The sequence below is a fragment of the Photinus pyralis genome, unplaced genomic scaffold, assembly GCF_008802855.1.
Source record: "Photinus pyralis isolate 1611_PpyrPB1 unplaced genomic scaffold, Ppyr1.3 Ppyr1.4_LG6, whole genome shotgun sequence".
Classification (NCBI taxonomy): Eukaryota; Metazoa; Arthropoda; class Insecta; order Coleoptera; family Lampyridae; genus Photinus; species Photinus pyralis.
This window is the reverse complement of record NW_022170663.1, coordinates 5,611,765-5,634,973: the sequence shown is the minus strand read 5'-3', so window position 1 is coordinate 5,634,973 and position 23,209 is coordinate 5,611,765. Positions and strand designations below refer to the sequence as shown.

Here is a 23,209-nt window from a genome sequence, read left to right as displayed (position 1 = left end):
ACACCCAAAATTTCTTTATGCACATTTTGCGAGATAAAGCTATGATACCTACTTCACGCTGTGATGCTCATACCTTAATTAATTTTTTAGATAGGACCAATCCCTCCTTAGTTTCTTCATAATTTTGAACGTCCACCATGGCGTATTGTTTCTAAAAATGCATGTACCTCATGATAAGCTCAGACTGTACTACTATGTCTCTTATAAAACGGACCTAATCCCCACGCCCACTATCTAGATGCCAAAACCGATTAGAAACAATTAACTGTTTGAAAACTTCCTAAAATCCGTAGTGCAATTAATACCTATATTGCTAATTGCAATTTCTCAGGTCGGCATAAATGTCTCCTATCAACGTGATAACAGCAATGCTCGTTTTAAGGAAACAAAAACTTGCTAATAATGACTTAACGGAGCTGAAATTCTAAAATATTAATTTGCCTTCGTTTTTTTAAATAACAATAGCTTTCGGAAGCAACAAAAATAATTCAAATATCTTGACGGGATACCTTTACCTCCTATCTGCAACCCCTAAATACTTTCAGTAACACATCTCTCGTAGCGAAACGCCCAGCTTAAAAACGCTGGTCGACTCCACAAATGGTGGTCATAACTTCGGGTATGAACCCTCAAAGCGGAAAATAGGTGTTTCCGGACCATGCGATAATACAAAAGGCTCAAACAAACATGGGGAACTGCGGAATTTGGGTGGAAATTGAAGAATTCGCAGAATCAACGACGGAATGGGTACAATCCAAACAAGTATGTTTCTGTTTCTGAAGAACTTGAAGACGCTGAAAGATCAGAATCAGAGAAATCTATAGAATTCAGCAGTTTTAAGATTATCAGTCTGAAAAATCAAAAATTATAGGGCCGGAAAGACACAAGAAATGTAAAAAACTGAAGATTCTGACGAACCTGAACTGTTCCAATGAATCTCCTTAATCCCGAATATAATTACGCCACAGGTAGATAGGCGAACGATTGTAATAATCGAAATACCTATGCATGATGTATCGCCGACCTAAGGGGAATAAAAATAATAAGCAATTGGCATGTAATTCCACGTAATTACGCTATTATGAACTACGAGTGCCAGTTCAATAGCAATAACCAACTTTCATTTGCATCACAATTTATTTTTGTGATATATAATTACAAATTAATCGAATTTATTAGTTATATGACCTATTCTTCCCGGTTATAGCACAGTTACCTACTGTTACTCTAAAATTCGCGGAAGTTTCATAATTTAGACCCCACGTCTGCTGGAAACTCGACGTTGATTGCACAAAGATACTCGCATAAAAAATTAATAAACCTCATTGCAGAGAATGAAAATTAAAAATTCTTTGTTATTTACAGAACATCGGGGAATTGTCGCTCCCGTAATAGTGGAACACTCCGGCACAATAACGGTGCCTCAGGACGAAGGGGCGGCTCTGTTGTGCATTGCTCAGGGATGTCCGGCCCCAGAATACAGGTATTTATTTATTCACCGCTTGAAATGCGACGACAATCATCACTGCGCGTACCTTACAAAGGAAACATGCAACGCCATTTATACACTCGCGAGGAAATTGAATTTTAAAGTCCCGATGAAAATGCGTAACCATGACAACCCTCCGTCCGTATTCCGTTTTTTTAATTCTACGTTTTGTTTCTCGTAGTTTTTTTTAGTTTGCTACGTTTTTCAGGTGGTACTCGCACACGGGAGTTGAACCGACTCTTGTGATACCAGGGCCGAGAGTGAGACAGTTGGGGCCGGTTTTGGCGATCGAGTCGGTAACGTCTGAGGATGGTGGTATTTATCGCTGCACCGCGTCGAACGCCGGAGGTGAGGCTAGCGCCGAATTGAGGCTGGTGGTGGCGACAACCGTGCACGTGGAGGTTACGCCGCCCTTATTGAGTATTCATATGGGGGGAAGCGCGGAGTTCAGATGCATGGTTTCTGCACAAGGAGGTCCCCACTTGGTGACTTGGTTTAAAGATGGCCGACAGTTGCCCAGTACGGGACGTGGAACCAGCGAAACTCTGGTCGTCAATAATGTTGGAAGGGAAGACCGCGGCATGTACCAGTGCATTGTACGAAGATCGGAGGGAGATACTGCGCAAGCATCTGCTGAGTTACAACTGGGAGGTATGTGCTGTGGACGTCCATTGTAAATTTGCTAAGCATAAACGTAGTAATTACAATGTAGCGTTTTCTTAACAATTTTTCTGAAAATAATCCAGGAAACGTCAGTAGCAGCTGGAGCGCAAATTAAAACTTCAAAGGATTACTTTCTGAACAATTACCGCATGCCGTTTTTAATTTTCCTCAATGATTGCTGCTTCTGCTTTGAAACGACGCGACGCGACAAGCGCTTCCTGCTCAATATAGATTTGCGGAAAAGAATTTCCAATATGAAATGGTAACAACCACAAAACAAAGTTGGAAAGATTTTGACAATCTGTGTAAATACAAGACTGGTGAACATTACAACTTATTACAAAAGTCGAAGTTAATTTGGAAACTTAATGTTAAAGCGAAACTTTTGTTCTGTTGTTTCAGATGCTCCGCCTGTGCTCCTTTATAGCTTTATAGAGCAAACGTTACAACCCGGTCCCGCCGTTTCTCTAAAATGCAGTGCGGCTGGAAACCCCACACCGCAAATCTCATGGACTCTTGATGGTTTCCCGCTGCCTAGCAACGGCAGGTCAGTTCGCTTACTTTTAGAGCCCTTAAAACTTTTAAATAAAGACGATGTTAAATACTCTCGTTAGTAACGAACGAATTTCGAAAGCGATCCTTTGCTTTTTTTCTACGTGAAATATTTAGAATTTCTTGTCGTTCGTTGTAACGTTAACGATGCATAAAAGTGGCCGTAATTGATGAGTACGATCAAAGGAAAAATGGTTGTTTCGAAGTGAATTCGGTCTCATTTTCATTCGTTTTCATAATTTTGTGTTTTGATTCTTACCTATCTTATTACGACTAAATCATTTACTACGGGAACCATCAATTAACCGAAAATATTTTGAAGGAGAACTTTTGGAGAAGACCACAGTGGTGAACTTGATTAACAATGACAATTTATTCTGAAACACATTAAATAAAAACAAAATTTCTGAAGTAAAGAGGAGTTTTCAAAGCTTGTTTTACATGTAGTACCCCGTGCGCAGACGGTTGATATTAAAAATAATAAAATCTTTAGTTTTTTTAATACAAGAGAACATTTTTAAAAGAAGGCGTCGCTGTTCACGCAGACTGCTTCCTTTAGTTCACCTTTACTAACTGTTACCGTAAAACGAACAACGCGCTTGAACTTTGAAACAACTTCACTTAACTTTCTTCTGCACAGAAATATTATGAAAATTACGAACTGCGTCTTCAATCAATTAAATCGGGCGGACAACCCGAATAAATAATTAGCGTAAAGAGACGTACACTCTTTTCCAACCGTCGCGAACCAGCTCGCTCCCTTTTTTCCTTATCTCACTTATTTAAGGGAACACCACTTCCATCAAACAAAAAACTCCTTCTTCCAGTGTTTAGAAAAAATGCACCAATTACAATTAGAGTAGATAACTCCGGCTGCGAAGAAACGTGCTTGAAGTTCTCTCTTCTTTCTTTCAATTTTATCTGCAGCAGATGTGCATTTTCGTTGAAATTAATTAACTTTCGCCTGATTTCAAAAGTTCTAATCGCAAATGACGAGATGTGCCTACATTTCAACACCCAGTTTCACGCTTATACAATTAAATAAACATATAAAGGAAAAATAACACTAAAGAAATACAAACAATTGTCTTCGAACGGTAAAACGGTATGCCATCTTGGAGATCGCGTAAAATTTCATTGTTAATTAAAAGTTCGAATCGAAATCCGGATAACCGCAGTGTGTGGGAGAATCGTGGGCCTCGCAACCGAAGATTTTTGCCACTACGAATTTATTGTCGTGCGTACTTTATATATTCATTGGGACCTGACCTTTCCAACAAGACAAATAATAGGAAGTGGTTTGTAAGCAACAACGGAATTTCCTCCGATGAACCGTATTACCGTATTACGTTTTGTTATTGTTTTGGAGTGGCTAGTTACGCTGAAAAACGAGTTATTAGTACCATTATAAATAAAATAACAACAGGTAAAGAGGTTAAAGAAAATTAATTTGTGCTTTCGGTAGCTGCAAACCCTATGTAAGGTAATTTTAGACATTCCCATACTGCGGAACATTGGTAATTGTTCGCATCAATAAACCAAATTGAAACTAATATAGGGTACAGATTTCAAATTCGTCAATCAACGAGTAACCACATAAAGGCGTTCCACCACCCAATTTTCCAAATAGCTGCCGCCTTCCAAAGGAGAAATCAGTTGTCAATGGGGTATCGACCGTTTTTTGGGATTTTGTATACGAAATTTTCACTTAAAGTCATTCTAATATTCCTGAAGAGGTCGATTTACAGAGATTTGCCCCGGGAACAAAAAATTTTTGTATGTTTTTATGGATGAAAACGGAAACCAAACTAAAGATATTCGTACAGTTTTTTTTAGTAATTGGGAAAGTGAATTTTAAGGTCATTAATACCATTTTTTTTTGCGTGGGTTAATTTTCTCATTTAGCATCCAGAGGCGTGTAAATTTATTTCAATAGAATTTGCACCAGGTGTTTCATTATTTAATTAATTAGATTTGGACGCAATCACGAGACAGGATTTAAACTTTATTGCTTATTAATTTCATGAAGTATATCAATCTACAAATGTGAAAAGAACGAGATTATTTTCAACATATTCAATCAATTCAGTTTATAAGAGTACTTTTTTGAGAGTGGTCAATGGTCATAGCAGCGCGTCAAATTGTAATTTTCAGATTATAAGTGATAAAGGGCCATTTATTAGTTACAGAGCTACCCGTGGTATTCACTATTTCATTACAAAAAATAAATTGTAGTGAATAAAATTTATTTATAGACCACCTGCCACCTACCCAGGAGCAAAAGTCAAAAAAATTACTCTCCTGAAAATCGCAATTCTTCGAATTCTACTGGATTGTACCCAATGGGCACTTATCGCGGTGGAAACACCAACAGTGTAAAACAAATGAATAAAAGGAAGACGTTTCGATGGAGTACCGATCATGTTCAGAAATCAATTGTTAATTATTATGAAGGTTTTGTGATATTTGACCTTAAAATAACAAAAGCTGATGAAGTAAATAATATACAGCTTAAAAATGTTTTTACCAGCGCCCGGACTGTTATTTAGGGTGGTTTTATGTACCAAAATACGTTGAGCCAACTTATCACTTTTTAGATTTTTCTACTATGTAAATATCGCACAGCTTTAGGTATTTTATCTGCGACACTTTCGAATGATTTACCATTGGCAACTTAAAGATCGTAGCAACAATAACTTTCTTTCATTCAAATGCGATAGAAAGGAATTGATGCGATTAAGGACAAACTCTAAGCCCTATTATACCGTATAAAGTGTTTTCGCGAACCATCGAAACGAAGGGAATTGACAAAAGTATTTATAAATCTTATGAAATGTCCACAAACTAAACAAACTAAAGTCTTATAGCCAGGGAAAATTCATTTTTGCACTTCTAAAGGGATTGGGAGAGAAAATTCCGAAGCTAATGATAATATAGTGTGTTAGACCCTTAGGGCATCACATTCCACGTTATTCTACACACACACACCATATGAGACCCTGTATCTTCATTTCGTCGTGTTTATTTGACCGAAGCTCTATTGCTCTTTTTCTAGTAAACATATTAAAGAAATCAATTAGTGGTAACGTCCTCCTCTTTATTACATCAGAAGACGTAATTTATTACGTCTTAATTAACATTTTTATGTACACCCTCACAACGTTAATGTAGGTACGAAGGCTTAATTATGACTAATGACGTTTTTTGGGGTGTATATTTTACTGTCCCCGTAAACTTTGCAGAAATAAACAACAGCAGCAACGTTTTCGGCGAAAATGTAATTTCGCATAATATTTATAAATTAGGCACGGATAGTGCGAAAGTATGCTTGTTAATGCGAGTAGTTATAAAAAAAGGCCATAAAATTCCTTATCGTAACCAAAATGGCATTGGAGCTTTTCCAACGTTAACTTTGAAAGAAATAAAAAGTGTTTAGACTATTCGAACTTTTCCACATTATCGTAGTTGTTTTGGAAACTTGTTGCATAACCTTGCAATAAAAACTTTCTTTTTCATTTTAGGCAAGCGTAAAGGTTTTAGACGATATAAATTGACAGTAATAGTTAAACGGGCGACCATTAAAATTTGCGCGATGAAAACAGTAGCTGCAACCGTAGGGCGAAATAAATTTAAACATTTTGATAATAATATTATAACGATCCATAATTTTCGCACGTCTGGTGCGTTGTTTAATAAATTGGCGTAAGTAATTTATAGGTACGTGGGAATTTAGTTTGGGGAACTGCCTAATTCTTAAACGTAAACCAAAATTATGTGCATAATTGGATTATTTCTACCCTAACGAACGAAAATGTCAAGGAATGAACTCGAACAATGAGGGGGTAACCTCAATTGAATCTCTATAAATTCCTTGTGAATTGGAAATTAATAGAGCGCTGCGAGTATAACAATAAATAACTTTCAATACTATTATGATCGATCAGTTTGATTTGTTGTACCTACAGGTAAGCCATAGGGAATACTTTCTTAAAACTTCTTTTTACAACTTTTTTTTCTATAGTGGTCACTTTTTCTTACAATCTATGACAATGATAAGGTACTATTGTACCTTTTTCCGAAAATTGTACTTGCTTTCTTTTTTTACAACCTTCATGAGCTTCCTTATTATAATTTTTCCTCTGGCCTTTTACAATCGTTTTTTCCTGCAGTTGCAACTTACTTTTTAATAAGAGTCATCTATTCAAATCGAAACAGCTCTGATCCACTTACCTATTTCTCCCTTAGCTAATTGGAAACAAGATTTATGATTTTAAATGAACTTTTAATAAATTTTTGTAAAAATAGTATATTGTGCTATAGGGATAAAAAAAGCCTTCAATATACTTGGGAAGCGTCAAAGAATGAAGCACTTTTAAAATCTTTAATAGAACCTTCATGCTGGAGATATTTTTAGTTTTCTACCATAACCACCCGGTGGCGAAACAAGCATTCAAAGACAAAAAACCGGAATTTCTCTAAAATTTCACTATATTATTCCATAAAACATTTAGAGAAATTCCCTTTTCATATTTATAATTTCATGCTCTAAAATCAGTAGGAAAGAACACCTGGTTTTAACAGGTCTACGGCGGTCAGGGCTGCTAGTCTAAACTTGCCCCCCTCCCTTCTTTGCCGTTATCGTAGGAAACGAAAAATAATTTCCAGGGTATTTTTAAAATCACTTTCTTAAAGTGCTATCTTTATTATACTCGGGAAAACCAGACGTTGAAACCTGTCATTTTAGACATAATACGGGGTAATTTAGAATCAATGAGAAAAAGTATAGATAACGGGTAACAAAACGGGTGGCAAGTCTTTTGCAACGATAACTGTCACGTTATTTAAAATTTTGTAAGGCCAATAATTGGGAAAATAGGAGCGATATGGTGTAAGGTTTTCAATTTTTTCCAATCGTACTGCATTAGGGCGAACTATTTGTCTTTTGGCTATGTAAAGTGTTCCTTATTCCCTTTTGGGATCTTCTTGGCATAGTGAATCCGAAATACAGGATGCAACAATGAAAACGAAACGAAATTATTTGTTACTGTTCACAAAATGTTCAATTCATAGCAGCCTGGGGTTTGAAGGGATATTCTTTACGGTAAAATTTCCATTTCTCTCATTGGATTAGCGTGAACAAAGGATGTATATCTTACTGTACCTGTTTTTGTCCAATTGTGTCAAAATAATAACTAAAAAAACATGCTTCAAAATTGTGCTAGATCCATTCTGAAAGCAAAGCAGTTAACAAATACAGTGGCTGATTATCCAAAGGCCCAAAGAGTTTGGATTATGTTTTAGTATTAGAGGTATAAAGTTCGCTTGATCAAGGGGCTGATGTTTGTGATAAAAGTCTAGGAGAAGAAGTACGAAAGATGGTAAAAATATTTCGGTGGGATCCATGTAACGTGTGGAAATTGTGTTTGAGTTTCATTGATAATCAAAGTTGGTAAATCAGAATATTTAACAAAAAAACAATCTGGGTCATGTTTGTCGACGGAAACAGGTCTGTTTTCTGAAATCAGAAAGATTCTGTCAGAAACAGGTCAGGCAGAGGTCAGATCATTATTCTGATAAGTTTCTCCAAAAAGTGTTATAAATCAAATTATCCTTTCTCTACCTTTTAACAGAAAAAAATTGTTCTCACGAGAAATTCAGCTAGCTAGTTCTATCTGCTAATTAAATTTACTGCATCTTGTACGTTTATAATCCTGGCTTCCAGATAGGAACTATATTTGCTTATACGCGCACCTAATTTTTCTTATTTTAGCTCCCATAACGTTTTGTTAATTGATTTAAATGGTCACTTTTTCATAATACTCGTAGAATGTTTCGCAACCCTCCACATTCAATGTGTTGCAGAAAAGACATCCCGAAAAATGTGGCTCATTAATTATTGTCCTTATTGAACGACTCCGCAAATGAATAATCCTTATTTAACGACGTCCCGGAAAAGACACATTTTTTACAACGTAGTGGAGAAACGCTTTTCTTGAAACTTTACGATGCAAACAACACTTTCTTACACTTTTCCATGTCGTCAATGAAAAATGCGCTTTCAATGATATTGGCTAGCTTTCTGTGTCTTAATAGAGTAAGAATGAATCCTTCAAAGTGAGGTTGCTAAGTTTTCAAAAATGTTTAAAAGTTCAAAAAATAATCTACAACTTTACCATACATTCTGAGTACTTTTCCTATAGCATACAATACGCCTAGTCGCCTACAGTCAGCGGTTATCGAGACGTATAAACAATTGTTCTTCCCACCCCTGGTTGAAACCCCTCTTTATTTATTCCGTTGTTCTTCCCACCTTTCTTTTACGTTTATCCTCGTTGTCAAGCATTTTTTCACCAATTCGCTTTCTCTGTCGTTTCCATCGTTATCCGTATCTTTTCCGCTTTTGTTTCCTCATTTAATATATAATTTGGTATCTTTCCGGTTAACCGCAATACCCATTATAATATCAGCGTTGTACTTCTTCCAGTTCCTCCCATTCCTTCCACCCCATATCTCCGTTCCGTACATGAGCACCCCTCTCACCATTGCATCGAACAAATACTTTCCTGTTCTAAAATCATTCTTGAACTCCCTCTCTCCAATTGCCCACACCTGTCTTACCGCCCTTTTTCCTTAATTCTCTTATCTGCGTATTTGCCCCATTGTTTCTTTGCATTTCATTTGGTACATTTAGCTCTTTTCCTTTCCTATACCAATACCTTTCCATTCTGTCTTAGTTCTTTACATGGCCAAAACACTTCAGACTCCTTCCGTTCTATTTTTTCCCTCGATCTAGTTTCTCTTATAGTTCCTTGAGTCATCCCTTAACTTCTTGTCAATTTTCCCATCTTCCATTATCTTCAATAGTTTTTCCCTTTCTACTCTGTGAAACACTCCCTTCAAGTCCATGAAAAACGCGAACACCTTTACGCCCCTTTTTTCGCATTCGTTTTCCACCAATCTGTGTAATACATACAGTGAATAAAGTTCAACTCATACAAAAGTTTCCTATGTTCAATTCTTAAATGTACAAGTGAAATACCCCTCACCTAAGACATGCAAGCAATCTTACCTAGTTTCATATGTTTCAAAATGTTTTCCAATAAACATCAATATGTGAATTAAATTAAGTTTTCCTTTTCTTCAGTCTTTTTTAATTGCTGCTCGATTCCTCTCATGTTATTTCATCTCCGGCAACCTCCTCTCTTGCATAGCCCCCTCTTTCTACTTCTTTAGTTGTAGCTTGGCAAAATATTGTTTCCGTTCCTCTAATTGTATTTCTTTTCTGCTTGTTCTATTTTTCTTTTTTCCTCTGTATATTACCCTCCAAAAATTCTTTTCTGTTTTTATTTTATTTATTTATTTATTTATTTATTTATTTATTTATTTATTTATTTATTTATTTATTTATTTATTTATTTATTTATTTATTTTTTTATTTATTTATTTATTTATTTATTTATTTATTTATTTATTTATTTATTTATTTATTTATTTATTTATTTATTTATTTATTTATTTATTTATTATCCCTCTCTTAGTTTTGGGCCCTCAACAGGCATGCGCCCAATTACAGAGTGACCCGCATAATGCTATTTAGAGGTGCCTCTTTTCTTGATTGGCTCTTCATATTCTTTCTGTTTCTCCACCTTTTTTTCTTTATATTTGCTTTTGTACTTTTTTTCCTGTTCTCTCGCCTCTTCCGCTTCTATTTTCCATCTTCTTTCGGTCTCCATCATTTCTCTGTATCTATTTCACTTTTTTACACTCTCTTTGCCACCACTGGTTTCTTTTTTCTCTCCAATCCCCTTCAGTTATTTGTTTCCACGTTATTGCTTTTGTTTAATATTCTCCTTTATATTATTCCACTCCTCCTCGCACTCCTATTTCTGCTTCTTGTGCCTCCTTCTATACAGCTCCACCATGTATCTTATCAGTAAGTGTATCTCCCTTGGTCTTTGCGTCTTTTCATTTCTTGATCTTTTTATCTTCCCCTTTAGACACAATTCCATCGGTTGCTGATACAATTCTATCATTGTTCCTTAAATTCATCTATTTCTTCAATTACCGACCTCCCTCTTCCCCATGTATGTGAATTGCCCCTTCCTATCTCCCTCCAGATTTCCCTTTAAAATTCGGAGAATCTAAATCTCTAAAGAAAAACAATTACGTCTCACACTTTTACATAAATTTACAAGAAAAATTTCAAAATTATTCATTTCTCAATCAAACATCCTCGGGGAGCTAGATCTTGGATCTTGCGGAATCAACATGGCTTGGCTATGATTTAAAATTTTGTAAAAGTATAGTGTGACACATCCTTATTTCTCTTTCTCTCTGTCCTCTATCTCATTCCGTAAAACTTCAATACGGCGTCAATAAGTAATAAAAAAATAGGGAAATTGAAAGCAAAATTTCGCATTTTCAGTTTTTCGGTGAGTTGGTTTTGCGGTGTTTTCCACATGTGAATTAAATTTATCTTAAATTTCTTGAGCGTGCATTTATGAGTTACTGTCACTCGGACACTTCTGAGGGCGCTAACGTATGAAACAAGCGGAAGAAGCTTGGGGATCTCTCAAGAAATACTCATTTTACCAAAAAATCATCTTTTAGGGCTACTTTTCAGTCAGCATTGGCATTTACAGAAAAACGAAAGCTGGTCGTCTGCAAAACATGTGCAAGGCATTTAAATTAACGACGATATTCCTTTCTTCAGCGTGTTTTAAACATAAAAAGTTTGGATTTAAATTTGCATTTCATCCCTCCGTGGCAACTACACCGAGACGCGGAGTGTCTTATATCACTTTGTAATAGAAAATACGAAATAACCGCGATGTACTACGGCATTTTTACTTGAAATTATTAAAACAAAACTTTCGAAATGAAATTTTGAAATTGGCAGCTTATTCAACTTTTCATATTAAAGCAACAAGTAAACAAAAATTTATTCTCCGACTTAAATTGGGAAACTTTGAATTTTGTTTAACTTTATCAATGTTGAAAAAGTTGTTGGGGAAATAATGGTGCAGTAGGTAATTTACGTTCAAGTTCCCATTTTTCATTTACAGATTTGTAATTGGACAGTACGTGACAGTTCACGGAGATGTTATAAGTCACGTAAACATAAGCCACGTTATGGTGGAAGACGGCGGCGAATACACGTGTACGGCGGAAAATCGGGCAGGGAAAACGTCTCATTCCGCACGGCTGAATGTATACGGTATGCAAATTTATTTGATCTCCCGACCTAATGTCTCACGTCAACCGTGAACTGGCGCTGATATTCATTGCATGCCCGTAGGAATGCCGTATATTCGGTTAATTCCCAAAGTAACAGCGGTGGCGGGAGAAACTTTACAACTGAAGTGTCCTGTGGCTGGATTTCCAATCGAGGAGATCCACTGGGAACGAGGCGGAAGAGAGCTACCAGACGATCTTAGACAGAAGGTATTGCCTGATGGCACGCTTCAAATCAACCCCGTTGAGAAAAAGGCCGACTCTGGTGTTTACACTTGCTGGGCTAGAAATAAGCAGGGTCACAGTGCTCGACGAAGCGGTGAAGTTGCTGTTATAGGTAAGGTTTCTTTCTATACCTACTTTTATTTACTTTGTACTATAATGAAAAGACTTTTTCAGGGAAATTGACTCCTTATCGAACTTACATTATTTACATCGCGCGAAAATACAATTAAAAGCGAGACTATTGTTACCTGAAACAGAAAATAATTGCTTAATTTGTCCGTGTCATCTATCCTGCAGTAATTTATTTGATCTCCCACGAAGAAGACAATGCGATCTTATATCATCCATTTTATTCGAAATTTTCTCAGTTTTCATTAGCCATGCCCTACAAAATATAAAGGGAAGTTTAATTTGGGTTGGATGTAAATTAGCTGCCTTTCATTTGATGTTTATGTTTCTATATTGTAGGTTTTCCGTTGAGAACGTAACCGGGGAGTAATTTTTTGGTCATTTTACTGGATCATCTCTCATTGTTCTACGTGGAACTTTTTAGGGCTATTAGGTATTTTATATTTTCCCGCCTTCTTAGTTTTCCGTGCTCACTTCGGACTTCGTCTACGTTATTCAAAGTACTCCTTCGTTGCAGATATCAGAGGATTCAATTCTGTACTATTGGTAACTATTAAAGTCTGTACGAATTTCGTTGTTTGCTCTATCCACCAATAATTTGGGGTAAGGTACTAAAAAAAATGTACGAGATTACTATGTAGCAGAAAATTCCCCTAGGATAAGGTGAGCGATCTTTGGTAGGTGCAGTTTCATTACAGGAAATGGAAAAACCCACTTGTTTCTAAAAAAGTGGAATCGTTTCATAAATTATTTTCAAATGTTATTTTGACCAAATGAAACCGGATTATCTCTGACCTTAAAATTAATCCCTGCCCGGCAAGATGAAAGGTTTATCGGACAATCAAAATCTGGTTATTTTAATAAACTAACATTTCTTGCTATGATAGTACGAGGTAGGTCAAGAAATTAAGTGTACTGGGACTCTCACGGACGTGGGTAAGGATTTTCGACATGTTGGCAGCACTGCCACATGAATGGAAAATGCTTTTCAACGGGCGGAAAAGGAACCGAGAAAAAGTGGGTGAGGAAGTTTATGTAAGAATTTGTCGCGGAAAGCATAAAAAAAATTGAACCCCTTCCTCGCACCTGCATTAAAATTTCATATTTTGTACAAATACCCGTGTCGTATTTTTTAAATAATTTGGTTTGAAGCCTACACAAATTGAATATACTTTATTTGTGCACTATGGGTGCTGTCCGCGTAACACAACTATAAATGAAGAGTGAGTGGCAAATATAAACCATAGCAGCAATCAATTAGCGAAAACCCGACGTCTCTAGGTGGCCCAGAGACAGAGATCTATCTTTTTTAGGGAAATTTTTCGAAAGAAAAAAAAATCTTTATATAATGGTGCTCGACTGTCCGTCTGCTCCTCGTCTAACTCTAGAACGAATCAGACCTTCTCCAATCGATTTCTACGAGTTCAAAGATCAGTGCTATTGAATATGAGCCGGATTAGAAGTATGGTTTCCGAATGCGAGCTGAGTGGTAAAAATTTCGATACTGAAAATCGTATGCGATTCTTCGTATCTTGTTTATAAAAGATATTTAAAAAAGTTCCTCATTGACCACCCATTTTACAGTATCAAAGAATATCTCGCCAATTCATAAGACGCCTTATGTACTTCAGCATTCCGCTATTGCACGTATTTGTTTGTTATCTTATTTATTTATTTTGTGACGTTCCTATACTCCTATATGTAGTCTACATGGAAAATAAAATGATTGATTGATTGATCTTTCTTTAAACTACTTCATTCCATGATTTTTGCACGGGGAGGGAGGCTCTCTCTTTTCTCTCTTGCAGATTCCAGATTTAAAAAAAGGTTTATGCCCTCGTCTCTTTCTACGTGTACCTGTGAGTGTCTTTATGTTTTCACGTTGACTACAGCATTTGATTATCCTATGAACATGTTCGTTTTGGTGCATATTTTCCTACAATTTGACTACCTCATTGACTTACTCTATGGCCTTGAGATCTCCAATTATTTGGTTTCGTGGGTATTCTTGTAATGTACCTGATAGTTCGCTTTTATAAAATAACTGGAGCAAATCAGCTCAAACTACATTCGTCATTTGGAGATGGGAGGGGGCCTAAAAACTAATCATATGCCTGTTTTTAAATGTTTTCAGGCACTATTTTCCTAAGGATAGGTTAGGTTATGTGTATATTTAGGAGAATTTCCTATTTCTGTACCCACCTATTCTCAAGTACTTTACGCTAATGAAGTCCGCTCATTGTGATAACAATTTGAGGGTCCCTAGGATTATAAGACCAGTGCCGATGAAGCGTATACCATCCGTCCTTGAGTGCATTACGCCAGTATATTTTCTGGAAAAAAAAGGAAAAGAAGCCAATAGTTTTACTCTGACAACCACAGTAATCCCGCTGGCTTAAATTAGCACCCTTAAATCGGCTCATTCATGTGTTATATCGCAAAAATATTGTGATCTTTGTGCGCCAATCCCAAAACTTTGTTCTCTTCTCGTTTACGAGAAAATCAAAATTTTCCTTTGGGGGTCCAACCTAATGCTGGAACACCATCATTCTCGATCCACATGACACTAATATGCGCCAATACTCAGGTTTTGTGCGCCTTTCCTATTTAAAAAAGGGGGTGCCAACTTAAATAATATAAAATCTATACCTATCTATAAAATCGAAAAAAATTTAAAATATCCTAAACATGTCTTGCAGTACACTGACTCTTCGTCTGGAATAATATTGAATGAACAATACTGACTAGTTTTTCCGTTCATCTGTCCATAAGTACACGCTGGCATTTGGCTTTAAATTCCCGAACCTTAAGTCAACCGGTATACGACACGCGGCCCAAGAGTTCTAGGTTTGAATCCCAATTACAAATTTCCTGGAAAATGGAAAATTTATCCGATGCGCATTGCACGACTAGGACATTATGTGGGGGCCCACCATCCTGTTGAAACCAACAGTTTCCAACTTTAGTTTTTATTTGTGCCGTAAATTTTTGTATTCGTAATAAAAAATGCTACTCAAATACAGTATGTACCTTTCTTACGGGTCATATAAAAAGGAGTTGATATGATGATTTCTCAGAAACGAAATAGTGGCAATGAGAAAAATTTTAAAAATCTGCAAATTTCGCTTTTCTCGCATATTTTCGGAAGTAATCAGAATTTTGTGTCGTGTATCATTATACATTTAAACTTAAATAGCATTTGAGATGTACCTAATCTCTATATTTGGGTTGCATTTTTCTTTTTTCTTGTGGAAGTCATTTTTAGCATTATGTTGGACTATACAAACGGAAAACTTTTTTCCGAAACGAAAGGCGCACAAAACTTCAGGATTGGCGCAAACATTTGCACAAAAGAGGTACAAAATTATGACATAAGTTTCAAGTCGCTCCGATTGTAAGAGGTGCTACTTTTAATTGGCATATCCTTTAGAAATTGTGAATGACTCACAAAGGAAAGACATGTTCCAGCATTAAGGTGGACCCCCAATGGAAAATTTCGATTTTCTCATAAACGTGAGCACAAAATGGGCACAATATTTTAGCGATGTAACAAATTGGGATGCCCATTTAGGGGTGCTAACTTAATCCTAATGCGTTCTACACATTAATTAGCCGTTTTCATTTTTACAAGTTCACATCTGAAAGAATATTGAATTATCTAGGAATAGGTACTAAAAATTTCAAATTAAATACCTAAGCACTTTCGTACCAACTGCATGTTGCAATTTTATCAGGGTAGATTTTCAAAAAGAGTGTTCACGCTCTCGTTTACAAGTGAGTTTTTCAGATTACTCTTTTTTATTTATGTTCACTTTATTTAAGTGCACAACATAAATATTGCAATACAAAAAAAAATGGAAATACTTTTTTTGCAATCACATGTATTGAGCGGTGACTGATGTTAGGGTCAGATTCCATCAAATCCTCTTTTCTTCCATTGCGAATAACTTCGACTGGTCCTGTTGTGATCCTGTATACCTATGACCAATGACACTAATTTGTTATTCTTTACAGGTTTATTTCATTTAAAATGTTGTTTCTCCATTCGCAGTAATTTTAGATCAGGATAATTGCGTTGTTCCTGACATACTTTACATGTTGCTTTACCATGTCATTACAGTGCCGCCAAAGGTTAGCCCGTTCTATGCAGAGGAGACGCTACACGTAGGAGATCGTGCGAGCCTTACGTGTTCCGTGACCAAAGGCGATCTTCCGCTGACGATATCGTGGCACAAAGATGGCCGTATCGTGGAGCCAGCCCAAATGGTGTCCGTCACGCAAGTGGATCAGTATACTAGCATACTATTGATAGAGAGTTTAACGCCCGAGCACAACGGCAACTATTCGTGCGTTGTGCGTAACTTGGCAGCGGAGGTATCCCACACACAGCACTTAGTAGTTAATGGTAATCAGGTGCGCCGTGACGCACTTTTTAATACTTCTTTTCTATCTCTGATGTTTGTTTCTCTTCTCTCTCAGTTCCTCCTATTATTGAGCCCTTTTCCTTCCAAGACGGGCTGTCCGAAGGCATGCGAACGAGAACAGTGTGCGGAGTGAGTTCTGGGGACCCACCGCTCGTGGTCTCCTGGCTAAAGGACGGATTGCCACTCACCCCCGCACTAGGCGTTAACGTGACGGCCCTTGATCCCTATTCTAGTCTCCTCAGCATTTCTAGCCTTGACTCGAGACATTCGGGAGACTTCACGTGCGTTGCAAGCAACCCAGCCGCCGAGGTCAGGTACACCGCCAAGCTGCTGGTAAAAGGTAACCACCCAGCCTGTCTCCTTTAACCAACTCCTACCCACACATTTCGTTGCTTTGGCACACGCGACGACCGGAATCCCCAGGTCAAGGTACTGTTGCACATTTTTATTTTAATTCTCGATCACTCGTAGACTTTGATATTTGTTCGATCACTTTGCATGCACTTTGGTTATGTATGTAGAATGATGATGTAGTAATGGACTACTGAGTCCATCGCCTTACTCTCACATACACTGAGCCGTACCAGAAGATATGTTGATTTTTCCTCACAAGTACTTGCTTATTGCAGCAAAATACCAGTAAATTAGCCACCTATCCAAACCGTGTAGAGTGTCATCAATGTATCCACTCACGGCACAATGCAACAATAAATGTGTAGAATTGTAGCTATAGACGCACTAAGATAACCGCAATTTGTTACAGTACCACCTAGATGGTTGGTCGAACCAGTTGATATAAGTGTAGAAAGAAATCACCACGTCTCCCTCCATTGCCAAGCTCAAGGCGTACCTACCCCTACTGTTATGTGGAAGAAAGCAACAGGTCTTTAACTTTTTATCTCTTTCTGCTAAATGAATTTTCACTATCTCAGAAATTAATGTGTTTAGGCAGCAAGTCCGGTGACTATGAGGAAGTAAGAGATCAAATACAAACTAAACTGTTGGGAAACGGCACGTTGTTATTACAACACGTAAAGGAGGACCGGGAAGGTTTTTATCTTTGTCAAGCAGATAATGGTATTGGCACTGGGATTGGTAAGGTAATTCAGTTGAGGGTTAACTGTAAGTTGTTACTGTGGCCTACATTATGATAATGGGGGCTGTTCTAGCTTCCCCCTACTTTGCCGCTCCTTCAAGATTGGTTACAGTGAAGAAGGGAGACACGGCAACTTTACACTGCGACGTGAACGGAGATAAACCTATAAGCGTCGTATGGTTACGTAGTGGAAAGACGGAGTTGAACCCTTCCACCAACTACAGGGTGCATGTCAAACAAGATGTCACCCCGGACGGTGTCGCGGCCCAGCTCCAAATTACCAACGCGGACGCCTCAGATACCGGGTCGTACTTCTGCCAGGCCAGCAATATGTACGGTAGAGATCAGCAGTTGGTGCAACTGCTAGTGCAGGAACCTCCGCTCAGTCCGCAACACCTTGAAGCGGCAATGATCAGTAGTAGATCGATCAATTTAAAGTGGCAGCACAAATCTGGCGATTCAAACGAGGTGTTCAAATTTATAGTCGAATACAAGGAGATGGATCGTAAGTATCGTTAGCCGCCAAATTAAATTCATCCTGTTAATAAAGGGTGAATAAGAAACCCATCGAACGCGTTTCGACTGCGAAGCTATCATCATCAACGCACCAAACTGAAAACTAACAGATCCTATATACCTGGTACTTGCGTTAAGGTACTTCGACCTCCAAAACATTTCACTTGCGAGCGGTTTTTGTTTCGAAAAATGGGTGAACTTCACTTTTACAGCATCGCGCGATTGTAGAGTTTCTCACTCATCCATGAAAGGATAGCCCATGTTTACAGTACTGACGGCGTATCTTATTAAATGGGGTACTCTTTGGTTTAATCTTGAGATGATGACAGCTTCCTGTCCGCTTAATAGAAGTCATTATTTACTTTTTAGTCTTTCTATTTACAATAATTATCCTCTTAGGACCCTGGCAGCACTTGGATCTGATCGAACCTCCTTTACAATACGGCGCGCTGATTGAAGATCTAAAGCCCGCCACCAAATACATATTCCGCGTGATAGCCGAAGGTCCCGCCGGTAGAAGCAAGCCGAGTTTCGAACTGCTGGTGCGGACTGAGCCACAGCGTCCAGCCGGTCCGCCTTTAAACTTGTCGGTTAGGCCTGTATCGTCTACGGAACTGTTGGTCACGTGGTCCCCTCCGCTCTTCGATTTGAGGCACGGAGACATTCAGGGTTTTAACGTCGGATATAGATCTGCGACTATGGGCGCGTATAACTATACTTCGATGACGGGCGATGGGGAGGATGGTGGTGGAGAATTGTTACTGGGTGGCCTTTCTAAATACATGGCGTATAGCATCGTGGTGCAGGCGTTTAACGAGGTAGGTCCTGGCCCGCTGACCGAACCCTTCACTACGCAAACTATGGAGGATGGTTAGTACCCGTACTTTGAAAGCTGCGCCTGACTGTCTTCTTTTAGTACCCAGCGCCCCACCCGAAGACATGCGTTGCACCGCCCTTACCTCCCAATCCCTACAAGTTAGTTGGCAACCACCAGCCACTGAACACTGCAACGGTCTTTTGCAAGGATACAAGCTGACGTATGAACCGGTCATCGATGACAACTGGCGAGGGAGTGACGAAATTGAAACACGAAAAACTACGGCGTTGACGACCGTAATTACCGGTCTAAGAAAGTACACTAATTACACCATGCAAGTTTTGGCGTTCACCAAGATCGGAGATGGTGTTTTAACGTCTGTGACTTTTTGTCAAACCGAGGAGGATGGTAGGCTTACAGTTTTCTCGACTTTTAAAAACATGTACCTTAGTTCCAGCTCCACCAGCCGATATAAAAGTAATTGTAAGTTCCCCTCAGTCACTGCTAGTGTCATGGCTTCCGCCCTTTGAGCCCAATGGGATTGTTACCAAGTATTATTTGTACAAACGTAGCATGGACGGGCGTAAAGAGGTGGATCATGCAAAGCAAACCGTCTCCAGTCAACAAAATAGCTACGAAGCGAAAGGTCTACAGTCTCACATTGAGTATCAATTTTGGATAACGGCGTCTACGCGTATTGGAGAAGGTCAAAGTTCCAGAACGGTGTCGCAGATGCCCACGGCTCGAGGTTTCATTGAAGATACTCACAGCTTTCTGTTAATATCAGTTTTTAGTGCCGGCTCGAATAATTTCATTCGGTGGCCAAATCGTTCGCGCATGGCGGAGTGCGGTCTCCCTACCTTGTGCTGCAGTAGGTTCACCTAGGCGAGAATGGTACCGTGGCGACCACGTATTAAAGAGCTTGGATGAGCAAAAACAGCAAGTTCTAGACTCAGGAGAGCTAATTCTAGGTAACGTTCACTTGAGCGACTCCGGAAATTACACGTGCCAAGTTGATAACGGTCAGGGGTCGGATAAAGTGACGTACAACTTAGTTGTGCAAGTTCCACCAGACGCACCTTTATTGTATGTCAGTAGTGCCACCAGTAGTAGCGTTCTTTTACATTGGAAAGCTGGGAGCAATGGTAGAGCGCCCGTTAGCGGATTTACTCTGAGTTACAAAAAGGAGCACGGGGACATTAGCGAGTTGTCACTGTCCAGACATGCCACTAGTTACGAACTGAAAGTAAGTAAATTAGTTTTTAGGTCAAAGTGCTCAGTTTAATCTTTAGGGATTACTGTGCGGCACATCGTACCATCTACACCTAACGGCAATCAACAAAATTGGTAGTTCACCGCCGAGTCACCCTCTACAAGCGCGAACACAGGGACACCCACCTGGAGTCCCATCTGCGAACACATTTGTTTTTCCAAACACTACCGCTGTGATACTACGACTGCACGTTTGGCCTGACAACGGCTGTCCTTTGCTGTATTTTATTTTACAATATAGAAAAGCCAGCGATTCCCAGTGGACGTTAGGTATGAACTTGTCTTGGTCACTTGGTGTCGTAGAGTTCCCATTTTCAGTTTCGAATGCGTTGAAGCCACAAAGACGAACCTCAATCACCGGTTTGACGTCTTCAACTCAGTACATCGTAAAAGTAGAAGCGCACAATATCGCCGGCTTTGCAACTGAAGAATTTGCCTTCACCACCTTAGCAAAAGACGGAGGTAAATGGCCTACGTTTGTGAATGCAAAATTTAATTGTACCATTTAGATGCGCCACCTCCTGATCTGATGAAACGAGAGGGTAATTCAACGCCTTTCTACGCCGATCTCAAAATTATGGTACCTGTTGTTATTATAATGATTCTGCTGTTAGCAGCTGGGGTGACTGCGGTTGCTTGTTTAAGGAATAGTGAGTAAGTCGACGTTCTGAATCTGGCTCATTGAAATTTTGTAGATCAAGAAGAGGATGCGAAAGAACAATTAGATAATCAACAAAACGCTGAAGCACAAAGAGAACGGTATTATGCTACAATACACAAAGTAGCTCTACAAGCCGGCGAAAAAATACCAGGTTTGCGCCTTATAACAACAAATTTGTTCCAGTAACTTTTTCGTTTCGTAGAAACCTCAGAAGATATTTCGCCGTATGCAACCTTTCAGTTGTCTGAACCAAGTACACTGCCACAAAACACAATGCTACATAGTTTCATGTATCATGAACATGCAATTACTGAAGGATGTGCGTCTCCTCCTCCAGCCGCATCGTCAATTCAACGAAATTCCCCCTATTACAATATCGTAAGTTCGCCTCTCGCCTCTCATTCGACTTAATTCATACAAAAGGTTTTTAGCAAAAATTTCAAAGTGCTAAAGGCCACGGTAGGAGAAGAACTAGTCGGAAAACAGATGTAGATAGTGACGAATCTGATTCAGATCCCGATCAAATCACTTCCAGTAGAACGGAGTCTTCCAACCAATTAGATATGAAACTTAAGCATAGTAGCTGTCTAGTGTTTGTTTTGGGGCGTAACCAATTAGTTCTTTTGCAGATTTTATATATCATGGTGCTCAATCCAGCACTTCTTCAGACATATCGCCAATGTCGGAACAAAAATCACTGCCACGGCGTAGCAGATCTAGGTAAATAAAGCAAGGCGCACACGTACTTATTATTTTTATATAAAGATTAACTCCAGGTGGTTATCACAAGGTAGAGCAACTTCGCGACATCTACTACCCACACTCTCTGTGGCCGAAACAGCATTTACAGAGCGCACGGCGTCACAGTCAGAAACACATACACCAGATAGACCAGAGCTAAGTGAGGCCGAGTGCGATATCGATACGCTTAAAAAGCTCAAACTGGGACTGCGATCTTCGCTATGGTCACGACCAGCTGGATCTGGGCAGCCGTCAGACTATTCTATTGCAGTGTAAACTGTGGTTTTAGATAATAATCAAAACTTTTTAAGGTTTTTGTTAAATTATTTGAGAAAAAAAATCAAAATATATTTCAGTTATGAAATGGTATATAATATAACGATTTGTATAAAAGAAGAAATTTAGAGAACGCCCTGTTTATAAATTTTGTTATTCGAAATTCCAAAAAAAATTGGATAAATTTTATATACTTACTTACTTAAAGAGAAATATGTAGAGAACTCCATTTCTTCCAATAAACTTGTTACCTGCATACATCGTACAGCAACAAAGAAAAACAATCAATTTGAAAAATCAAAATTTTTAAATTTGCCCCATCCTGTTACTGTAACAAATAACTGTATCACATAGTTTACCTCTAATAAAGTTTAATTCATATTACTTTGGGCTTATTCAGTAGGTAATACTCAAATTATTCACCGAAACTGAGTAACTTTGCAAATCAAAAATTTTACCAAGGGCTCCATTTTTTAATTTTGTTATTTATTATTTACGTAGTTCAGTTACAATTAACAGGGCACGAAATACAAAAAATCTACACCTAGTGCTGGATCCATCTTTTATTTAGGATGATGGGCTGGTACTCGTACATTCTGCACAGCTAGTGGTGAACCTCGAGTATCTGCGACAATCTCTTTTTGGCGATTTTTATATTTCTTTATTTCGCAAGAATGGTAATGAACAATTTATGAACAAAACATTTTTTGTCCCTCCGCCTCCAAATTGAGGTCCATAGCAATACCTACCCCTAGAGGGTACACATTTTTGTAGGTATAATGACTGTAACTGTAACTTAATCACATGTTATTAAGCTAACAATATATCCTCAATCCTCAATGCACATTTTTAAGGAATATTTTGCAAAAGAATCCTTCGTTCCGTTTTTGGGAATGCATTACTCTCGTTTTTACATGTTATATCTATTTCCGTTTTAGTTGCACCGTCGATTTTAGGGTTCATGGTTTTAAGCGGGTCGATCTATGTAAAGCCTAACCAACATCAATGGTAAGATACTTTCACATTACATTCTAATATCCATCGTTCTAATTAAGATTTCTTATAGAACAGTTTCCCAAAAAATACGTTCTGCGAGTGGCAAATATCACGTCAT

General features: G+C 38.3%; 1 protein-coding gene across 1 annotated transcript in view; it reads left to right on the top strand.

The window, feature by feature from the left end:
* Positions 1-22,479, top strand: part of LOC116173655 (Down syndrome cell adhesion molecule-like protein Dscam2) — a 42,307-nt gene extending 19,828 nt beyond the window's left edge. The window contains 21 exon segments of the mRNA XM_031491284.1: positions 1,366-1,483; positions 1,698-2,140; positions 2,555-2,699; positions 11,770-11,921; positions 12,003-12,275; positions 16,413-16,697; positions 17,480-17,599; positions 17,665-17,838; positions 17,886-18,317; positions 18,728-19,198; positions 19,245-19,553; positions 19,597-19,893; positions 19,940-20,391; positions 20,438-20,687; positions 20,736-20,879; positions 20,927-21,067; positions 21,113-21,229; positions 21,281-21,456; positions 21,510-21,657; positions 21,708-21,797; positions 21,800-22,479. Coding sequence (XP_031347144.1) covers positions 1,366-1,483; positions 1,698-2,140; positions 2,555-2,699; positions 11,770-11,921; positions 12,003-12,275; positions 16,413-16,697; positions 17,480-17,599; positions 17,665-17,838; positions 17,886-18,317; positions 18,728-19,198; positions 19,245-19,553; positions 19,597-19,893; positions 19,940-20,391; positions 20,438-20,687; positions 20,736-20,879; positions 20,927-21,067; positions 21,113-21,229; positions 21,281-21,456; positions 21,510-21,657; positions 21,708-21,797; positions 21,800-22,095 — 5,033 coding nt within the window. The 3' untranslated portion in view covers positions 22,096-22,479.
* Positions 22,480-23,209: the final 730 nt, after the last annotated feature.